The sequence below is a fragment of the Seriola aureovittata genome, chromosome 1, assembly GCF_021018895.1.
Source record: "Seriola aureovittata isolate HTS-2021-v1 ecotype China chromosome 1, ASM2101889v1, whole genome shotgun sequence".
Lineage (NCBI taxonomy): Eukaryota > Metazoa > Chordata > Actinopteri > Carangiformes > Carangidae > Seriola > Seriola aureovittata.
In genome coordinates, this window is record NC_079364.1 from 30,854,616 (window position 1) to 30,876,224 (window position 21,609).

Here is a 21,609-nt window from a genome sequence, read left to right on the forward strand (position 1 = left end):
ACCAAAATAAAAGAGGAAAAGAGGAAACTCAGCTGGCATGACATCTGGGCCTTGGTTAAGTTTTGTCATCAGAGCCACTTATGATCTCCTACTCAAACCCCAGAACCTGATGCAGTGTTGAGGAGAAGACCCTGCTTGCTCCCTTTGTCAAGCACCTGCATCACTAAGGCACATTTTCAGAGGATGAGCCTGACACAAAGGCGTTACAGTTGGCAGCATTACAACGTTTTCAGACAGCTGGTTTCCTGGCATAGACGTGAACCACTTCAAACACAGACATCAGCAGGAAATGCCCATAACACTATTTGTATGAGCAGAGCAACCTCCAAAGAACCATATAACATCAAAGGATACAGGCGTTCTGCGGGTTTCTCAGGATTGAAAAGTGGACATGGACTTGGAAAAACAGCTTGTGTTTCCCCCAGACATTGTGACTAGTACACTGACCAGACATGGTCCTGTGGTCCACAACAGCCAAACTGGCATACAGTGTAGAACAGACAGTACCATGGGAAGATGGTGTTGAAGAAACTTATGAGAGTACAAAGACTAAATAGTCTGAACTGGCAACTGAAGGTGCCTAGATGGAACTGGAAGACCAAGATTGTCCCTGTAGAACTAGGATGCAGGACATTCGTTGCTACATCTACGAACAGTCTGTTGGAGAAGATGGAGGTGAGGGGGGCGCTCCATCCAACATGCAATCAAGTCTTTACCAAAAACCACAAAGAAAAGCAGCAATTGGCTTTGGATGAAAAGGAAAGACAACAGCTGGGCTGCGAGATGAAGACAGTAGGGTACAGAACTGAGGGGCTGTACCTGGGACGTCCTATATCACTGTTGAGCCATTTGGAGAGGTCGCAGCCTTATCAATGAAACGTCAAATGCTGATTCACCACAGGGATAAATAAATCAAGTTTTATTAGCTCTACTACTGCAGTTCCATATAATTTGTTAAATGAAAGAACAGGGCCAAAGATTTCTATATTACCCAGAATTATGTATCATATAGTCTAGACACCAATATTGATGGCCAGCCCAAGTCCATTACATAAGCCAGTGAAATACCCACCATGTTCACGTTTGACATTTGTTAAATGTTTAATCTAAACTCCCTCCGGGTTGCTAAAACACCCAAAGAAAAAGTACAGAGGCCGTGCCCTCAAGTGTTTGGCTCTGGCAGAAATGTGGAAGTGCAGCTTCATCACAAACTGGAAGTCTGACTAGCCATCAGACAAACACACAGGATAGCAAATATTAGTAGGAAGAGGAAAGAAAAACAAATCTGGCTTTTGTAAATACCATCCAACAGTTTACAGACTCACTTCCTCATTTAAATTTTGAGTTACACTGCACTGAATTGTTTGTGCAGAGGTTTCTTTATTAGCAACATGTTAGGTTCAGTCACTTTCAGTTTCGCCTCAAAATGAAGTGGTTTAGATCAGCTGGATGGACTGTTGGCTTGTTTACAATTTGTCACACTCTTTATGTTTCTTGTCTATTTGCTGGACAGATTTAAGTGTGTTCCAAGATCTCAAAACTCAGACAAAAGTATGTAAATAAGACCAACATTGTAATAAATATGAATTATATTTAAACTATAGTTAAAGTACAGTTTAACAATGGTTAAATTAGTGATCTAAAACATTATTTCTTCTCTAAAAGACTAGGGCAGTGGTTTATTCCTTGACTGGAGATCTGCGTGCCAAGTGTGCACACTACACACACACACACACACACACACACACACACACAGCGTCGAGCCAGTGTTGTGTATGAATAATGTTTCCTCTCTGGTCTAATTGTATCTGAGTCAGCGAGAGGGAAAATGGAAGCCCCACGCTGCCGACCAAATTCAGAACAATGTAAAGACTGAAGAAAAATATAAACAGGACATTTGCCTGTTGCTCTTAACCGGCCAGTCCAACAATGCAAAGGCTGCAGTGTGCTTCCTGCAGGTTACAGTGAGCAGGCTTTAATAAATGAGAGAAGGAAGAGCTGCTGATGTGGAAACTCTTACACTGTCTTTTACTGTACAGGACAGTTTCACTCAAACACTGTTTCTGCTAAAGACACCGGCGATATTTCTCTCTGTAGTGTAAGAGCTTCTGTATAACAACTTTTAGCTATGAGGAAGTTGACTTTTTGTCTTTTCATATTATAAAATCAGAAAACATTGTATTTATCTTTGCAGTGTGTCTGCTAACCTCTGATATCCCCCCACCCTGCAGGTTCCCACGGTGCCCCTCCACTCCTCTGGTTTCTCCTCTCGCTCTGCTGCGGAAACAAGTTCAAAGGTGAACCACAAAGGAACCAGCATGGTACAGAGCAACTTCCAGACCTACCAGTCACAGAGCAGAAGCAGGCGCTCTAAGTCACTGTGCCAAGGTGACCAGGAGGGGATTCCACTCACTGTGTTGGATGCTCCAGAGAATACCTCCTACCAAATCAATGTGCCTCCCCCAGGCACCCTTAGGCGCAGCCTTAGTGGGATACTGGCCCAGGAAAGAGGCCACTGGCAGGAAGAGCTGCCGTGTCAGTACACATACAAAGGCCCCTCCCACCGCACCATTAGCCGCATCACTAACAGGCAGCAGCACTACCAGCAGCAGGGCTCTGCCTTTGAGAGGGAGGGCTGGCTGGGGACGGGCAGGAGCGTCCCCATGGCAGGGGACGGCTGGGGGACACAGTGGCAGCAGCATGTGTCCAGGGCCAACCATGCAATGGGGGCGGGGCAGTACCAAGCCTCCCTCCACCGGGCTGCCTCACTCCGCAGTGTGAGGAGTGTTGGGAAAGGGGTGGATGTCTTGGATGGAGCATCGATACACAGCAATGACCCACTGGGAGAGTAAGACATGTTATTTTTTTAATTAACCTTGAAACATCTGTTTACTGTAAGATTTAGCTAAAACATCTGGGCCACCAGGGGCTTGGATCAGATTTATCTTTATATTTAACTATTTCTTGTTCACTTTTTCTGATTTCATAGACAAAATAACTAATTAATGAATGGAAAGAATAATCAACAGATTACTGTAATATACCTCTTTGCGTTTGTGTGTGTGTGTGTGTGTGTGTGTGTGTGTGTGTGTGTGTGTGTGTAGGATGCACGGTCTGGACATGGCTACAGCTGTCAGATATCTTTCTGAATCAGACACTGCCTTGCAAGTTCTGGGGGCTGCATACATACAACACCAATGTTACCATAGCAACGATGCCAAAAACCAGGTAACATGTTTGGTTATATGCCTGATATTTGGTGTATTTTATGTGTATGTATTTGATTGTCCATTTATGTGTCCATATGTGTGTTGTCACAAGCATTGGTAAGCTGGGTCCAAGCACATTGTTTTGACATATATGGATTAAACAACAACAACTAAGTACAAGAGTCACGATGTGTGTGAACAGAGTCAGGGAGAGAGAGGGGAGGAGTGACTATCAGTTCAGGTTAGGACATGTTGTTTATAAAGATTGATTTGTTACTTGATTGTACACATTCTGAATAAAGTAGAGTGATAGACTTTTGAACATTGGTTGAGTGAAACAAAGTTTTATTACGAGTTGAGGTCAAATTGACACACAGTATTAAGATAAAAAGTCATTTCTTTTGTGTGACATAATTCAGAATGGCGGAAATGATGCAAAATTATCCATAGAATCCAGGGAAGACATAATTTTCTTTCTAGCGTGTCTAGTTTGAACGCTATCTGCAAAAATGAAGAAATGGTTATTGTGGCACCGCCATGAGGTCAGTCAGTTGTGGGTAACTTCTTGAACGTCTTGCCAAGTTTGGTGTCGATAAATGTTTCACAGTTACAGACACTTTCAGTGGAGAATAATAACATCAAGAGAAAGTAGTTCCTGAATAAACGGTGAGTGAGCTGCTAAGTGCTCCCTGGCCTCTTTCTGATTAGGAGACTGCAGTCTTAACCACAGAGGCAACTCAGCCCACAGAAAGAAACATACCAAGATCACATTTTCATGAGGAGATGTGTAATTGGCCATAAAATAGTTCTGTCAACAGTTAAGAATGATGATGTACTGTTTGCTCACACTGTGGTAAAATTAAAGGGGAATCTGCAAGTTGAAGAAAGCAAATTAAAGTCAGGTGAAAGCAGTGTACAGTCTTGTGAACATTTTAAAGTTTGAGTGGAGTCTGTAGCCTGATGTACGTCTTTCAGGTCCGTACGCTGCACGGTGTTCCAGCTCTGGTTCAGCTCTTCACCAGTGACAACCGAGAGGTGCAGCGTTATGCCACCGGCGCCACGCGGAACCTCATCTACGAGAACAGTGACAACAAGGTGGCGCTCATCAATGCCGGTGGAGTGACGTCTCTCGTCAGCATCCTGAGCGAACCGGACGAGGAGCTTCGAAAGACCATCACAGGTAGTAATGGTCTTCTGGTTTCACACTGAATTGAACCATGGTTATGAGTTTGTATCCATGGACTGATGATTCAGTGATTTATCTTTATCTACAGTTTGTATTACCATCTTAAATTCGTTATTCAGACAATGAATCAAAACCTTTTGCGGCTGCAGGTGTCCTGTGGAATCTGTCCTCCAGAGACAACCTGAAGGAGAAGTTGTCCAAAGAAGCTTTACCAGAGCTGACAGAAAAAGTACTGATTCCTCTGTGCAACAGCATCCCACTGAACCCATCTGAGAGGGAGATCTTCTACAACACCACCGGCTGCCTCAGGTGACTCCAGAGAAGACCCTGCTCAGTCTGTTACCTGTGCCTAACACTGGTTTGAATGTTACACGAGTTAATCTGTGGATATCGTGGTAAAACATTCAAACGTTTGAATTGGTCACTTGTTGTTTGCTAATGAGCATGACACACACAAAAGGACAGATGAGGCTATTGGAAGTGATTCATTTTACAGCACTGTGATGAAAAGTCAGAGAGTCACATGTTCGTTAAACCAGAGACAGTTAGCCTTCTTTAGCATTCTTTTATTTCTTTGCTTAATTATATTATTGTTATTATCATTTAACTGTTTTTGGAGGGAAAACAGAGTATTATTATACAAATACAGACTGATGGGAACCCAAAAGCGCGACAATGAGGCAGCAGAGTCTCAAAGAAAGTTCAGTTTACTGAAGTAACAAACCAGGCAATCAGATAATCAGGCAAAAAAATCCAAAGGGGAGCAGGCAGGAGATCAAAGGTCCAAAAACAGACAGGCTAGGTCAGAAACAGGCAGCACAGGGCCAGTAACGCTGGACCACTTGGCAGTAAGACACGAGTCAATCTGGCAGAGAGCAAGGGAAAATGGACTGGTATATATATTGAGGGACTGATGAGAGAATGAGCCACAGGTTTGGAGATGGGGGGGAGAAACCAGCTGAAGGTGATTAGCAGAGTGCACGGTCTAATTGGGAGGCAGGATCTGAAATGACAGGAATGTTAGTGATGAGACAACAAAACTATGTGAAAACAAACTAAGATTTGGAAACAAAACTTCAGTGTGATTTATTGAACCAGCTCTTTATTCATTGAATCACTCTAAAGTATTTAAATCTCTTTTTACAATCTCTTTACACTGACATTACATATTTCATCTTTCATGCTCTGTAGCAGAATGTTAGATGTCTTATCTCAACGTACAATTCGGTATATATGATATATGGTACATATGAACCTCATTTTTATCATATGCAACTGAAACTACATTCAGGTTACACCTTATAAAGCATGATTGAGTCCCTGAGGATAAAACCTTAACAAATAAAACCTGTGCGTGCGTGCGTGCGTGCATGCGTGTGTGTGTGTGTGTGTGTGTGTGTGTGTGTGTGTGTGTGTCCGTGTGCACGTGTGTGTGTGTGTGCGTGTGCGCGTGTGTGTTTGTGTGCGTGTGTGTGTGTGGGGACAGGAACTTGAGCTCAGTGAATGAGAGGACGAGACAGAAGATGAGAGACATGCGAGGCCTGGTGGACTCTCTGGTGTCCTACATTGAACAAGAGGAGAAGGCTGATGACAAGGTAAAAGGATAAAAAAAACTCCTGCACTCAGTACTTTTTGACTTTGCTACACTGTACATAGTAATCATCTGAATCAAGCATCTGACCTGCTGCCAGCAACCTTTGTGAAACTGAAAGTGATGCTCAGTGACGCCTAAAAGAAGAAGTTGGGATCAGAATTTGATCAGATTTATTTTTAGCTGACCTATAATTAGGGTCAGGATCAGCTCAGGATATCTCTTGTTCCTATTGAACACGTGAATCTATAATAATTAGTGCGAAATTGAGGACATAGTTGAAAGCTGTTGTGAAACTGCTGCTATCAACTACTTTCAATGGAAAGTAGCTAAAGACCAGTCGAAAGGTCGCTAAATGTCACTTTGATGACATAATACACCAATTTACACATTTGTGACATCATTGTGTCATGTTTTCATTCAGCCTACTGTTAGCCAATTTCAGCCTTTTCTCTGTTTGCCTTTCTCCTTCTCTCTCTGCCTCCACCCTCTCTGTCTCTCTTGATGTTCAGGGTTTGGAGAATTCATTGTGTGTGATGAGGAATCTGTCCTACCAGCTCTACACAGAGCTTCCTCCCTCAGTCCGACTCCGTCTGGAGGGACAAACGAGAGCTTCCGCCTCCAGGGACAACACGACCATCGACTGCTTTACTCTTTACAGCAAAAAAAACACTGAGGTAAAATTCATCACACTGTCACCAATTATTAAATCAGCTGAAATCCTAAATAATGAATTCCGGGATATTCAAACATCCTTAAAAGGTGCAATGATCAATATTTTTATATTAAGAGGGTGAAATGATTATGTGTATGTGACTATGTGTATGTCTTCAAGTGACAAACCCACAGAGAACTTCCTAACTCTTTTATCAGTTTATTTTGGAATTATATTCAACACTAATTCTCATGTTGCTCTGTGTCTGGTAGATGTGTTAATAGACAACTGTGTTCTGTGACTTTAAAAGGTGATAGTATGTTAATGTTGATTTTAGACCTTCTTCCCTTTCTTCTTGTCTTAAAATACAAGGTATAGAGTTAATGGCCAGTTTCTGTAACTAGAAAATCAGACACAAATCAGACATTTTTCTTTACGTTTATATATTAGCAGTATACTGAGAAGACTCCAGTGCAATATCACTAAATGTTAAATGATTCAAAATTGTACGATCTTACAATAATTGTATTATGATAATTTTTTGTTTTTTATTATGTTTTTAATGTTTATTTGAAATGTAGAGGATTTCAGGAGAGAGCGAATGTGTAAGATAATTGAAATTAAGGGCTTTAAAGTGCAACTTCACTGCAACAAATGTAATTACATCTGTGATTTCCAGTTAAGGTTAATGTAATGAACAATGTTATAAAATAACCTGTGAACACCACATTCCTCACTTTAATCTTGCGTTGTGTCCATGTAAGGAACTGCCTGAACAAGTAAGAAACCAGACTGTTAGACTTCAGACAGATGGATGGATACAATAGCATCAGTAGACGAATGAACAGAAGCTGAAACACAGGTGCAGCAGGTTAGCAGGTATAGGAAGAGCTGCACTACCAATAACAGAAGGCACAGTGACTGTTCTCCAAAAATTACGCCACACACAATTTGCAATGCTAACACAAAGGCCAGTGCCTCTGACTTGGTGCAAGGATTATCTGTGGAAATTGGTGTCTCAGTGACTGAAGGACACTGGATGAAGTCAAACTCTGTTGGCGGCGTCCAAAAAGAAAATCAGAAATTACAAAACAGCAAAAAAGAGTAGACTTTGCCAAAGAAGATGAAAAGAGGTCTGATGAATATCAGCCTGTTGGGCAGATTTGACTTTGGAATTTATGGCCTCAAGTTTCCCGCCGGAAACTGGCTTTAATAGCTGATAACACCATGGTGGTGTGTGTTTCCTTGTTGTTTGTCCACACCTTCGGACTGGGTGTGTCCATCCTGGTGTGTGTGTGTGTGTGTGTGTGTGTGTGTGTGTGTGTGTGTGTGTGTGTGTGTGTGTGTTTAAATATTCTGCCTCTTCTCCACATTATCTAGCAGAGCACACAGATGCTCAGTCCCTATAACACTATAATAAAACAAGAGAAAAACTGATATGAGAAAACGGAATGTACTGTATGTTATTATACAATAAATCATTTTTTTCTCTGTCTCCTTCTCCATGGCAGCGTAACCAGAACCTGTCCATACTGTCTGAGGTGTCCCGACAACCTAAAGGGTCTGAGTGGCTTTGGCACCCTAAGGTGGTGGCGCTGTACAAGCTTGTTCTAGAAAACAGGGACATCAGCTCCACTAGCCGCGAGGCTGCTATAGGAGCGCTGCAGAATATCACCACAGGAGACGCCAGGGTAGGCTCTCAACGTCATAGACATATTAACTATGTGTATATTTAGATTTTGAAATTATCTGTCTATTTTTTTTTTGTTGCTTTTGGATTCACAATCAGCAAGAGAATCTCAGTAGAGGCTCATGTGATCTGTGTCCCTCTCTGACAGTGGTCATCAGTAATGAGTGGTGTAGTGATGGAGCAAGAGCGGATGCTGCCCATCCTGCTGGATCTGTTAGACACCAACAGTGACATGGAGCTGAGGTCTTTGACCGGCCTGCTGAGAAATCTGGCCAGACACTCCAACAACAAAGACCACACGGGTAAGACGCATACTAGAGGGTGTTCCTGTCTTCTTTGGGCTAGAAACTCTCCCACTCAGATATCTTTACTTTTTTATGATTCATTGTGTGGTAGATTTAATTGTAAATGGATACGATTTCTGCCAATCATCCAATAAACCATAGTCACAAAGTGAAAACATGTTTTTGGTTTTTGCAAATTTATTGAAAATCAAAAACAGAAATCTCACATTTACAAAACATATTCAGAGCCTTAATTCAGTAGTTTGTAGAAGCTCCTTTGGCAGCAATTACAGCTTTGAGTCTCACAGTCAGAGGACCAAGCCCCTTCGTCCCCAGTTACTCAGTTTGGCTGGATGGACAACTCTAGGAAGAGTCGTGGTGTTTCTCAACTTCTTCCAGGTCACAATTATTGAGGCCACTGTGCTCCTGGGAAAACTCCAACTTAGGAACATTATGAGTCTTCCCAAATATTGAATATTATAAAGGGACAGATGCCAATTTGGTAACTAACAATATGTAGATGGTTTTATTCTTCCTTTCACAAAAAATAGGAGAATTCGAAGTTCAGTTTGAGGTTACTCCTGGGTTTCTGTACATTAACAAACGATAAGAACATAAATTATGTGAAACACCAAACTCACAGAGGTGGACCTTTTCAAAGGATGAAATTACTGAAAGGTCAGAGCATTTATCCACAAACAGTTCAGACACCCTTCCTCTTTGTCCTTGCAGCAAAGAACATGGTGAACGTTCTGGTGTCCAAGCTTCCGAGCGATGGTCTTCAGAAAACACCATCCAGCGAGGTGGTGGTCAACATCTGTGGAGCCCTCAATCACCTGGTCACCTGCAGCTCCATAGCCGCACGTGACATCTCGTACTTCAACGGCCTGCCCAAACTGGTCGGCATAAAGTCATTCCATGATAGCAGGTAGGACTGACTTCCACTGTAATACTGAAAACAGAGCTGCTGCTGGAGGAGTAAACATTAACTCACCAATAATGTTCTATAATCTATGAAACCGTTTTTTAGAAAGAGGCCTTTTCCTCATGCTCCTTATACCAGAGCTGTGACCGCTCAGTGACCACAGTGTTTCCTGTTTATGACGTTCCTATCCCTTTTAACCACAGGTCACACAAAAATAGAACCTTTTGCTAATTTGTTCGTGATTATCACTGAGTTTCTCCCCTCTGTTTATGTTCTGGTATTTCCTCCTTGTTTCTAATTGTCTGTCACTGCGTCTTGTTTCAGCTCTGGGAGTCTGAAAGCTTCCAGAGCAGCCTCAACTGTCCTCTGCAACATGTTCCAGTACAACAAGCTGCACAAAGACTACAAACTGGTGAGATCCACAGCTGCTGATATCAGACATTCTACAAAATAATTTAAATATCATATATACACAGCTGCAAACACATCATCTTTGTAAAACAACCGGCACTTGAAATCATGGTTCAGGCCAAAACGGAGAAAAAGGGGAGCAACTAGTTTATGTCTTTATTGATGATTAATGAGCCGATTTTCTTTATTTTTATATTATTCATTGTTTGGCCTATAAAATTTCAGGTTATCATGAAAATGCTTTCCATAATTTCCCGGAGCCTAATTTGATGTCTTCCAATTAATCCAAAGTCCAAAGAGAGAATTTCTTGGGGCATCTAGGAGGCAGAGGTGAACACTGGCAGTGACTTCTTTCACATTACAAATAGTTATCTGAGCCATTGTTAATATAAAATTGATATATTATATTATATTATATATATATATATATATATATATATATATATATATATTATATATATATATATTATATATATATATATATTTATTGATTAGTGCAGATGGATTTGAATGTCGGTCTCCATGTCATAGTGCATCTACAGATGCACGTGACCTCACACTAGGGCTGAATAATTAATCCAAATGTTATTGAAAACACAATATGGCCAAGTGCAATGTCCAAATCACAGGAGCTGCAGGTTTTTGATGAAGGTAAAATGTGTCACAATATACCATAAATGAACCAATGTGTTGCTACAGACATGCCACCTACAGATCATAAGGGAACATCAAGGGAAAAATCACATCATCATCATTTAATAATTTTTTTCTGGGAAACTGGAAATGCAAAAGTTACCAGTGCCAATTACATTGTGACTCATATCGTAATATCTTTCAAAATAATTGTAATGTGATTTTTTTTTTTTTAATATATATATATATATATATATATATATATATATATATATATATATATATATATATATATATATATAATATATATATATATATATATATATATATGGTTCAGCCCCACCTCACACCTCTTTGTATAGTGGAAGCAAGTGTTTAACCTGATGCTGACAGTGGATCAGCCACTGGTTTGAAACACATCAGAGATGATTTGGAAGCACTGTGAACCAGTCATGGCACCAGAGCTTGTTTGAACTGCACCAAACAGGTTCAATAAAAATCTCTCTCCGCAGAGTTTTTGTTGGGCAGCAGCAGTGAGCGCTGTTATCTCTCTGTGTGTCTGCTTCTCTCAGTGTCATGGAAGAAGAACCATTCTTCAGTTTTCTTAAGATGAGTTCTCTGCCAGTGACTGGAAGCAGCCAAAACATCATTAATTCCATTCAGTGGTCTCTGCAGTGCTGTCTACTGACCTGGAGTCACCTTACTGAGAGGTTCTGGGTAAAATGAAATTGAGGCTCAAACAAAAGATCACAAAAGTCTTCAGTAAAACTTTTGGCCTCCAGTGTTTGTAAGACAGGCTTCCAAGACATTAACTCTACCCATTATATCTAGACAAGGGGCCCTGCTTTCTTCCAGGGCTGGTGGTGATTTCTGACTCAGTGTTTGGCTCAAGTCTCAGACTCAGTATCTGTTTTCCCAGTGAACCCTGGCACTTTCCCAGCAACCCCCCCCCCCCCCCCCCCCCCCCGCACTTGTATACTGTTAACAAAGATAAAAACCTGTGACAGCAAAGATGGAAAATACCACAAACTAACTTTGACACCTGAAGTATCACCATTCAAAAAAACATCTACATTCTCAAACACTAGCAATTAGAACCAACTCCACATCAGTGCAATAAAAAGATTCTGCGTGTTTGTTTTGACACCACTGTACACATTCACTGTAGCTGATTCCCTGTGAGCAGGCCTGCCATATAAGCTTGAGGTTGTAGTTTACACCCACACCTACAGTGCTGGGGATATACACATTTGTGATCAGAAAGAAAACAATACATCAGAAACACTCTAGTTAGCAGCCTAAATGGTGAAGCGGCAACTTTTGGGACTTGCTGTCTCAACACCTACAGTGAACTGAGATAATAATAGTCTCGTGCCTTCCACACTGTGTAGTGTTATGCTCATGAAATCATTGGTTCAGAGCTCAGTTTGAACTCAGACTCTCTTGTAATTAACTGCAAGCCTAACTTAACACCAACAGTGTCTTTGATAATTAAATGACATTGGACTTTGTCTATTAGTTCTTAATGTAGCCACCGCTGTAGAGAGCCAAAGTGAATTTCCAGCTTCGCAAGACATTTGGAAGACGTTGGATTTTGGTTACTCAACAACACAACTTAAGACCAACAAAATATAAACATCAGCTGTCATTAGGGCTGCACAATTAATCGAAATATAATTGAAATCGCAATATGGCCAAGTGCAACATCCAAATCACAGAAGCTGCAATTTTTTTGATAAAGGTAAAATGTGTCACAACGTTGTGCTTTGTGGGCACCATACATGTTGTGGTGCTACAGAGATGCCCCGGCCTACAAATCACATTCTCTGATTGTAAAGAAACTGTTTAGTACAGACCCAACAAAAATCACATCATTTTTTTTTTTTCAGTGAAAATTAAAAGCAAAACTGATCATTCCAACTGAAATTTCAAATGTAATGTAATGCAAATGTAAATATTTAAATGTAAAAATAATCGCAATCTGATTCTACACATACATGTAGTTCAAATATTCCTGTGCTCTGACTAACGTTGTTCATCTCTCAGAAATAATTTTTGTCTAGAAATCAAATAATCTGTTGTGATGATAATATCTTTCATTTGAGAAGATGTGCAACACTATTCAACAATTACTTAGTGTCTATGTCAGTCAGATGAAATTAACAGTTAATCAGCTGATGCCTCTGTTCACTATTTGGCACCTAAACACTAATAACAACGGTTCACCCTGAAAACATCTTTGCCTTAACGTTTTTATCAAATCAAAACATTATCAAACAGATGGTGTCTTAGCAACATGTATTCAGGGAGGGGGTATATTGGGTGAATTGCCTATCCGCAGGGAGTTTGAGAGTGTGAGAGAGAGCAAGCAGACAAAAGATTATGAGCAAGAAGCAGGAGACTGAGTTTCCGTCTTGGCCTCTAATTTCTTGGCAGATCTCGTTATACTCGCTCACTCCTAATGCTGAGATCTGAGAGCTGAAGTGTGGTTGTATGCAGCACGGTAGCAGAGAAAGAAACAAAGACAGAGGGAGCATGCAGGATCTGAACTGAATTCCCCAGATGTCAGCTTTACTTGGCGATCGTGCTGTTGAGCAACCAGATGTGTGACTGTCCATCTTTTCCACCAAATAGCACAGAGCAGATTCTGCTGGAGGTGTACATCTGTTTTTATTTGCTCATCAGCTGGGGTGGGTGAATGTGAATGTTCAAAGTTCTGTGATTTTTGGATTCGGATGCAGACACGTACAAAGGCAGTGAAGATACTCAGCAAAGGTCCAAAACTTGGAAGTAGGCAGGAGCACTGGGGAAAAACACAGGGAACAAGATCAGAAACCAGACGGGAACAAAAACAGTAACTACAAGCAGGAAAGTAAAAACACTGGAGAATGATGCAGGAGCAAAACAAAGAGCGGAGGAGAACACAAAGACTAAATACACAAGGAGGGGAGGTAACGAGACACAGGTGCAACAGATTAGGGTGGGGCGGGTAATAAAAGAAGCGGGAGGCAAGAAATAAGACAACAAAATAAGGAAAGTAATTTCAAAATAAAACAAGAAACAGAGTCCAGGCAGACAGTCCAGAGAATTGGATCCAGGTCTATTTTATCACTTAAGCCCCTTTGCTCCAACAACGGTGAGGTGAGGAAGGTGTGGATGAAGAAGAACATTTGTCTGCATCTTTATCTCTCCACAGGTCTCTAGATGTAGGTGTGGTATTTACTGCTCTCTCTGCCACAGAGACAGAATGCTAGATCATTAAAGCCTTAGATAAAGCTTGAATCAAACTAGCGTAGAGATTTTCCCCTATAGCTGTTATCTGTAATTGAAAAATATCAATTTTAATTAACCAATCAAGATGGATGAAAAAAATAGCCAAACTCCTGCTAGAAAGATTAGTTGGATTAATTACAGTCTTTGCCTGTAGCGTAACTTTAAATTAGATATTTAAGTGTATTAAAGTGACAGTTAACATATTATATTGATTTCAATACAAATATTGTTTGGTATACATAATTGTCTTGGGTGATTGCTGTTGTCTTAAATGGCTTTTCTTACTGATTGACAACCTCACTAATCACAGTCCTGTTGGTGCAGTGGGACTGAGAAGCCTGCAGTACTTAATGGTCCACAGAACACAGAACCAAAAACAACATTGCACCGTTAATAAGATATTCTACACTGATACGTTTGAATGAAGACGGGAGTCTGGAGTTTAATGGAGAGCAGGATGTGTGGGTGTTGGCTGACATTGTTCTCTAAATTTTTATCTCCACCAGATGGTTTTCTGGTTTATGAATGTACACATCTGCTTTTTAACCCACTTGACCTCCACTCCTCTCTTCCCATTGGTCCTGTTCCTGCCTCCCTCGCTCCGCTCTGGAGGCCTAGACCTTGTTGGCTTCTATCCATGCCTTATCTAGGGACACTTGGCTGTGCTAGTGCAAATATTTTCTCTGTAGCTGATACCAAATAGATCGCAGAGTCATGTCACACATTGGGAAATGAGTGGAAATGCAGATTTTACATTTTATGTTTTTATTACATGGGATTAAGAGAAAGCAGCTGGTGAAGATCTAGTCAAATTTGAATAATGCGAAATCTGTCTGGTGTTTTTACAGTAAACAGTAATGGAGTCAGGAGGTTACTTGAAGAACTTAACATGTTATTATTGGAAGGTAAATAATCGGCAGGACCCAAGTGTTCTTCATGTTTGCTATAAACAGGGAGGGGAGGGGCTAGAGTCGAGACCATCCCAGCTGAGATTGGGTGACAGGCAGTGACACCCTGGAGAGGTCACTCATCAATCTCAGGGCTGACACACGCTCTCATTAACACCTGCAAATCAGAATGACCAATTAAGCTAAACTGTACGTCTTTGGACTGTCAAGTCAACTTTATTTCTAGAGCACATTTACACAGCTTGAGCTGAACAAAGTACTTTACAAATGATTAAGATAAATAAAAGCAAATAAAACAGATGTACAGAATAAGTAAAACACAAGGAAAGTATAGTAACTATACTGTATACAGAACATGTAAACATACTACTACTAGACTGTGGACAGAGATTTACTGTGAAGCGGTATCAACTGCTTTTTCGCCACTTTGAGGCAGCACAACAAACTGTAAATGCATCACTTAGCCTACATATTATACCTTATAAAGTTAATTTGACGAACGTGTTACCAAACAGATGCCTATTTACTCATGCAGCAGATACATGATCATTCATTGTGTCGCTCTGATGAATGTAATCGGTCCAGTATTAACTCCCCTTATCTCCTTCTGTTGGTCTCCACCAACAACCTATGTTCATCAGCTGGTAGCTAACATTGTGTGTCTGTTGTTTGGTGTTGGGCAGCTGCTTTTAAAGTTACAGCTAAACAGCAGTTAGAGCATCTTTAACTTCTGTGATGTGAGCAGGTTGTTATTATGAGAGGGATTTTATCAAATTGTTCAAATCAATCTGAGGGAAACTTAAGATTTCTGTTTGAGAAATGATCTCTTTTTGACTATTATTTGGCAAATACTAAGAGATAACAATTAACGCAAGGACACAGGATTAGAACTTGGGAAGTGTATATTTTATTTCAGTGGGATGTGAAATGTTTTTGCTTGAAAACTGAACTAAAACAGTAAAGTTCTGGGCTGTAAAACCATAACAATGCTCAAGCACTGTAGAGCTGAGGGGAACTGTAGTTCTCTCAGCAGCTGGTTGATAATTCTCTGTGGCTTCATCTCTTCCAATGTCCCCATTCACATTATACATTGTAATTTATTCCAGTTTTAATATAAAGATATTGATTAAAGCAGCTTTAAAGGTGCTACCTGATTGATTACAGCATATTGTTGCTCTCCCATCAACTGTGTTGGATAAGGAAGAATTTAATAGTAGAAGTTGATACAGATCCAAAGTGAGAGGATAACAGGATTACACCAGCCTGGACACGAACAGGCGAAGCAGCTCCTTTTTATAGAATGATCTTTTACCATCTTGCTGTGGACTGTCAGGCTGATTATATTTGTTAATACCTTACTCCTCTAATGCCTGATGGTAAGGGTTTCTTATTGTAAGAGTAAGAAAAATCCCTATATCAAAAATACTCGTGCATGACTTTAAAGATTTAACAAGCCTAAAAACTTTTCTTTTTGTCTAACACAGTGACGACACTCCTCTACATCATGATCCCTGCTTCATCTCCTGGATATTCTACTTGTGTCTTTCATTGCTGGTGTCTAGTCTGGGCTTTGTTGAGTTTGAGTTTTTGTGTGACCACTCTCAGCAGGAATGGGTTTGTCTCTTTTGTGCCTTCTGAATGAAAGAGGAGTTTGGGTCAGCGGACATGGCGATCACTGTTATGTTCCCCCTGTATGAAGCCAAAACAAAACAAAACTTCCTTCACACTCCGACTGTCTTCACAAGTCACAGTGCAAACAAACTGGTCCAGAGCATCTGGTAAACCAGTGAACAGAACACCGTGAAACTTGCTGTGGTTGTTCATGGTTCCCAGAGAGCAAATCCATTCAGTATTGTAACTGTCCATGAGCTCTTCTTTAGAGCCACTCTCTGGACAAAATGAATATTTCCTCATCTTAAAAGAGACTGATCTGAACTTTATTGGGCCACTCCACCTTAAGAAACAGACCATAACGAATGGGTGGGGCTGGTTTGTGCTGTTCCCCTTAGCTCTACAGAGCATTTTGTCTTTGAAGTCATTGTCTTGGTTTTGCAGACTGCAACTTCAAAACAAGCTTCCAAACGAATACTAACGCTGCTCCGCATCTGCTGGGTGTGTTTAAAAAAAAAAAAAAAGCCAACATGTTTGCTGAAACAACTTTATAAGGTGATAATGTCGCTGATGATACTGTTAATGTTTCATTTTCAGCTTCTTCCACTGTCCCTGCAGTCAACACAAGTAATCAATACTGCTTTAACAAAGATAAAACAGAAAACAAAGGACAAACTTTAGATTAATCAGTTGTAGGTTAACAAAAAGCACTGGTTAATATAAAACATGGGGTAGCGGACTAGAATATACATTCAGCTAATAAGCAGGTGGATTCTTTATTTTTTCTTTCCTCGAACCCAGTCTTAGCCTGAACCCAACCAGTTATCTCTGTGATGCTTCACCATAACCCTAAGACTTCACCTCAGAACACAGCGGGGGGGGGGCGCTTGTCTTTAATCAAGAATCACACACTGTATATAGTGAACTGTTGCAGGGTCACATTTGCAAAAGCTCGGTCCCCTTTGCATTTGAAGTAAGTTTAGTTTGTGGCTAAATGCAAAAATACAGAAATTGTGAAGGTTAGCCTTGGGTTTTCCTTTGTACTGCTTCTTAGGTGATTAAAATAATTTAAAAATTGTTAAAAAAAAATTGTTAAAAAAATGGAAGGTGTACTGACATTAAAATCAGAGTAAACATAGCAGCAGAGTTTTAAACAAGCTGTTCGTGAGTAAAGACTTAAATATGCAGATGAAAAGTTGGTGGTACACGGTAGCACAAGCTGAGTGTAAATGTCACTGCATCGTTCTTCTGGAACATGTTTACTGTGTTTTGTTGTTGTTGTATTCATATTGTTTCTCTGTGTTTTTCAGAAAGGATTTGCCAGACGAGACTTCACAGACGCCACCATCTAAACATGTGACATGATTCTTCCTGAGTTTCTGACCTCTGGATCAAAGCTGTTGTGAGGAAGAGAGGAGGAACAACAAAAGGTTTTAATGAGCAGATTATCTCACAGTGATCGACTTAAGGAATGGGAAAAATGGACTGGATAAACTGGAGTGATGGACTTTGAGTTTGCCCTCTTGTAGGTGGTTGTTAACTTGGCTTAGTTTGCAGAAGATTGACTGTCATGACGGGAACTTGATGGTTTCCACAAATCAAAGTGGCTTCACCCCCAAAATTACCGTATACTGTGTGTGTGTGTGTGTGTGTGTATTAGGGTTTGACTGATATGGGTGTTTGCTAGCACTGACTCCATTTGTTTTGGACTGATGTTGCTGATATATAATGGTACACACACACACACACACATTAACTCAACATCTAGTCAGTGTGTGGAGTGTGGGTGAAGCAGTGTGGACAAAAGTGGAGAGGGTAGGTGGAAAAAAATGAGATAAAGAGAAACAGTGGAGCAGAGAGAGCAAAGTCAAACACACTTTCAGGGCCCTCTGCACATTGCATCATCTCAAGTTCATTCTGTTTTAAAAACGAAGGAATTAAGCAATCATGCTATATAGAAAAGTATGGAAATATAGAAACTAAAGTCTTTTCTGTCAGGTGGAAGAACCTGAGCTTCTTGGTGATCAACAGATGTTCTGAGGAAACGCCAGGTGCAAAACAAAGACCTCAAACCTGCACCATAACTGTACATATTATTTCTTCTTCACATAGACTTAATTAGTGCATTGACTAACTCTTGAGAATGAAGATTCTTTGCTTTTTTTTTTGGATGTTTTATGAAGAGGTATTTGTGTGTATTATTAAAACAGTAAACAGAAAAAATATATTTACACAAAACAGTAACAGTGTTCGCCGTCTGTTATAAATGTGTAGAGATTAGCCTGGATGTTAGAGTCCCAGTTGTGCCCTGACTTTGATGATGATCAGGTCAAAATTTGAATTTGGTTTGGTTTATGACCAAACACCTGAAAAACGAATGACATTTCCATCAGACTAGAGGTGTATGAACAAATATTTATCGATGAATTTTCAAAGTGAACTGACTATACTGACTCACCATTGTCAGTGAGCGAATCAGCAGCTTTTAGCAGTGGAGCTGGTGACTTGCAACACTGTTTGTACAGTAGGTCAGAAATAATAGGCTGGCGAGCAATTAACCTTATGTACAGTGCTGCACTGTATAGACTAGTTTTGTACTGAAATGAATGTGACAGTTTGCACTAGTAACAGACTGAACATGTTACTGTAGACAGTCGGAATTCACGCTGAACATCAGCCCGTGTGAATGTCATTGCTTTGTATCTACTGAAGTGCCTTACCTTACCTTGCCTTAGAGAGAAAATCAAACAACCTACATAGAAATGTCATTCCTAATTTCCACCGTTGTGGGACCGCGCTGATTAGCAAATCTTAGCATACTTACATGCTAAGATGATTAATACGGACGGTAAACATTATCTGCTAAATATTAGCATGTTGGAATTGTTATTGTAAGCACGTTTACATGCTAACTTTAGCATTTAGCTCAAGGCACCACTGTACTTACTGTAAGGCCTCAGAGTTGACAGCTGATGGCTGTTTGTAGGTAAAATTATCTATCTTAGATATTAACCATCAAACACATGGTTTAACCATTTACATTCAGTGTGTACAAATGAGCTCTTAGAGGGGTAGAGTTGCAGTTAGGTTTTAATCTACATCGAATCTAACACAGTATTAACCAATACACAGCAACGAAAAAGGATCTGGAATTTCCAATGAGGTGACTCATGACCTTGAAAACTATACTGTATGTGCAGTGGTATGGGTTTAAAGATGGTAAAAATTGTGTTATTTAAAAAAAAAAAAAAAAAAAACACACACACTTCTACTCTGCCCCATATAATCAGTCCAGTCAAAAAAAAAACTTGATTAAAAAGGAGAAGCCTCAAAATAATTTCTGAACTGTGATGGGTGAATGACTCAAAGAGTAAACAGGGGGATTTCTGCGGATGGGTGTGTGGGAGAGAGTTGCCGTCAGACTTGGATTTTATCTGACAGGATACTGCAGATTCCACAGAAGCTCCACAGCATTTAAATGGAAGGGAGGACAGGAGGAGGGGAGAAGGGAGGGGCTCAGCCAGACCTGGTTCTGCAGTGGGAAAAACACAGGAGAAGGGCTTCAACATAACCTGAAACAGAAAATGAGTAAATATTATCCACATCCATTATGCTGCTGGAAGTTATTTTCATGAACCTTTACATCCATTCTCTTCCTTCAGTTTGTCAAGCAGGTTAAGCTGCACCAATGAGGACAGGAAGTTAGATCAGACAGACCAGCATCATTTATGGAGTACGCAGTTGTTTTAAATGTGCTTTTTGTTATTTTGGCTCATAAATTGTTTCCCTTGTTCTGTAATTTTGTAGTCCACATATGCCAGCAAGTTTACTGCTCATATGCTGTTGTTACTCTACACAAGGCTATCTCCTTACTTAGGTTTTGATACTTTGAGAAAATAACCAATTAGATTTCCAAAACAGTGTCAGTTATTCCAGATAGTGTATTTTCGGAAATTTGCTCCTAAAATGTTGAGACTGGAGGTCATCTCAGCAGCTTGTACTCCAGCTCCCAAGTAGACTGGCCTGTTTATGTGCACCTTCGTCCTGGGAAGAGGAGTCTTATTTCAACAAAGCCCTTTGGTGATTTACTGCTGGCTCTGCTGTCTAGTATTTTAATGTATCTTCCCCTTCCCTTGTGGAAGATAAACTTTGGTCTCAGAGTTGAAATATAATAGTTGTTGTTGTCAGTTTGTCTGGAGGTAAAGGTGAAAACATAATAAATACATGTTTTATTTGACAGTTGAACAACAGTGTTGTTGTACCTCTATGGATCTTGGGGCTCTTATATGTTCAGATACTAGAGAGGTCCTGAGCTGATCTTAAGGATCAGTATTGGTGCTGATCCAGGCATAGGTTAATGGATCAGTATCAGCTAAAGTACCACAGCTCTAAATCCAGTCCTGTCATTACTGTACTCTGTGTTTTGTCCACCTCAGCCTTCTAGTGTTACAGCTCATGTTTTTTAAGATGCTCTAATCAAAATCTAAAGGGTTAATTAATCACATGAAAAATCAAAGTGACCTTTAAAAACCAAAACTATGATTAAATGAATAAAATTTTTTGTGAATGAATAAAAACGATAATGTGAAAGACAGATGAGTGGACATGTTTTAATGGAGTCTTATTCAACATGCATGCACCTGTGGAATCGCACACTGTAGCTCCTGATTAGCAAAACTACTTCTTCCACTGCTCAAAATATCTGTTGTTCAGAAGATGATGTAGCTGCTTGACCTGTTGCACAACCATCAGAAAGAAACACTTTGCAAAGTTATGTCTCTGTCAGTAATGTTAACTGATGTGAACAGTTCTTGGAAGAACCATATTGATGGAATAAATAAATCTACAGTCCGCTGAGAATTAGAGAAGAAGCTACAACAAAACAGCTGAGACAGTCTATGAAAACACGCAGGCAGCACACTGATATTTATAATGAGGTAACTTAACGATCAAGTGCTGTGGATGTAACATTACTTTCAGTCAGCGATCTCTAGTGTTGCTATGAGGAGTGCATACATTCTATATTTAAATCATTGTCTTATGACTGACTCACAGCTCTGCAGTGAACAGCTGTACTAGATTATATTAGCTAGACTAAAACTAACAAAAATCAAATGACTAAAATTTGAATGAAACTGATATAAATTTTCATCAAAACATTAAAACTAAATCTAAATGAACAGTGTCATGTAACAATTCTATTTGCATGTGTGTTCCCTCTTAGTATCTGTTT

The 21,609-nt window shown here is 40.1% G+C and overlaps 1 protein-coding gene across 2 annotated transcripts in view; it reads left to right on the forward strand.

The window, feature by feature from the left end:
* Positions 1-20,968, forward strand: part of LOC130166724 (plakophilin-3-like) — a 41,398-nt gene extending 20,430 nt beyond the window's left edge. For both annotated transcript variants that reach the window (XM_056372456.1, XM_056372465.1), the window contains exons 3-13: positions 2,232-2,848; positions 3,105-3,228; positions 4,185-4,389; positions 4,545-4,704; positions 5,882-5,990; positions 6,499-6,663; positions 8,153-8,332; positions 8,480-8,633; positions 9,348-9,543; positions 9,865-9,952; positions 17,687-20,968. In XM_056372456.1, coding sequence (XP_056228431.1) covers positions 2,232-2,848; positions 3,105-3,228; positions 4,185-4,389; positions 4,545-4,704; positions 5,882-5,990; positions 6,499-6,663; positions 8,153-8,332; positions 8,480-8,633; positions 9,348-9,543; positions 9,865-9,952; positions 17,687-17,728 — 2,040 coding nt within the window. In that variant the 3' untranslated portion in view covers positions 17,729-20,968. The remainder of the gene's footprint in view (positions 1-2,231; positions 2,849-3,104; positions 3,229-4,184; positions 4,390-4,544; positions 4,705-5,881; positions 5,991-6,498; positions 6,664-8,152; positions 8,333-8,479; positions 8,634-9,347; positions 9,544-9,864; positions 9,953-17,686) is intronic.
* The last annotated feature ends 641 nt before the right edge of the window (positions 20,969-21,609 follow it).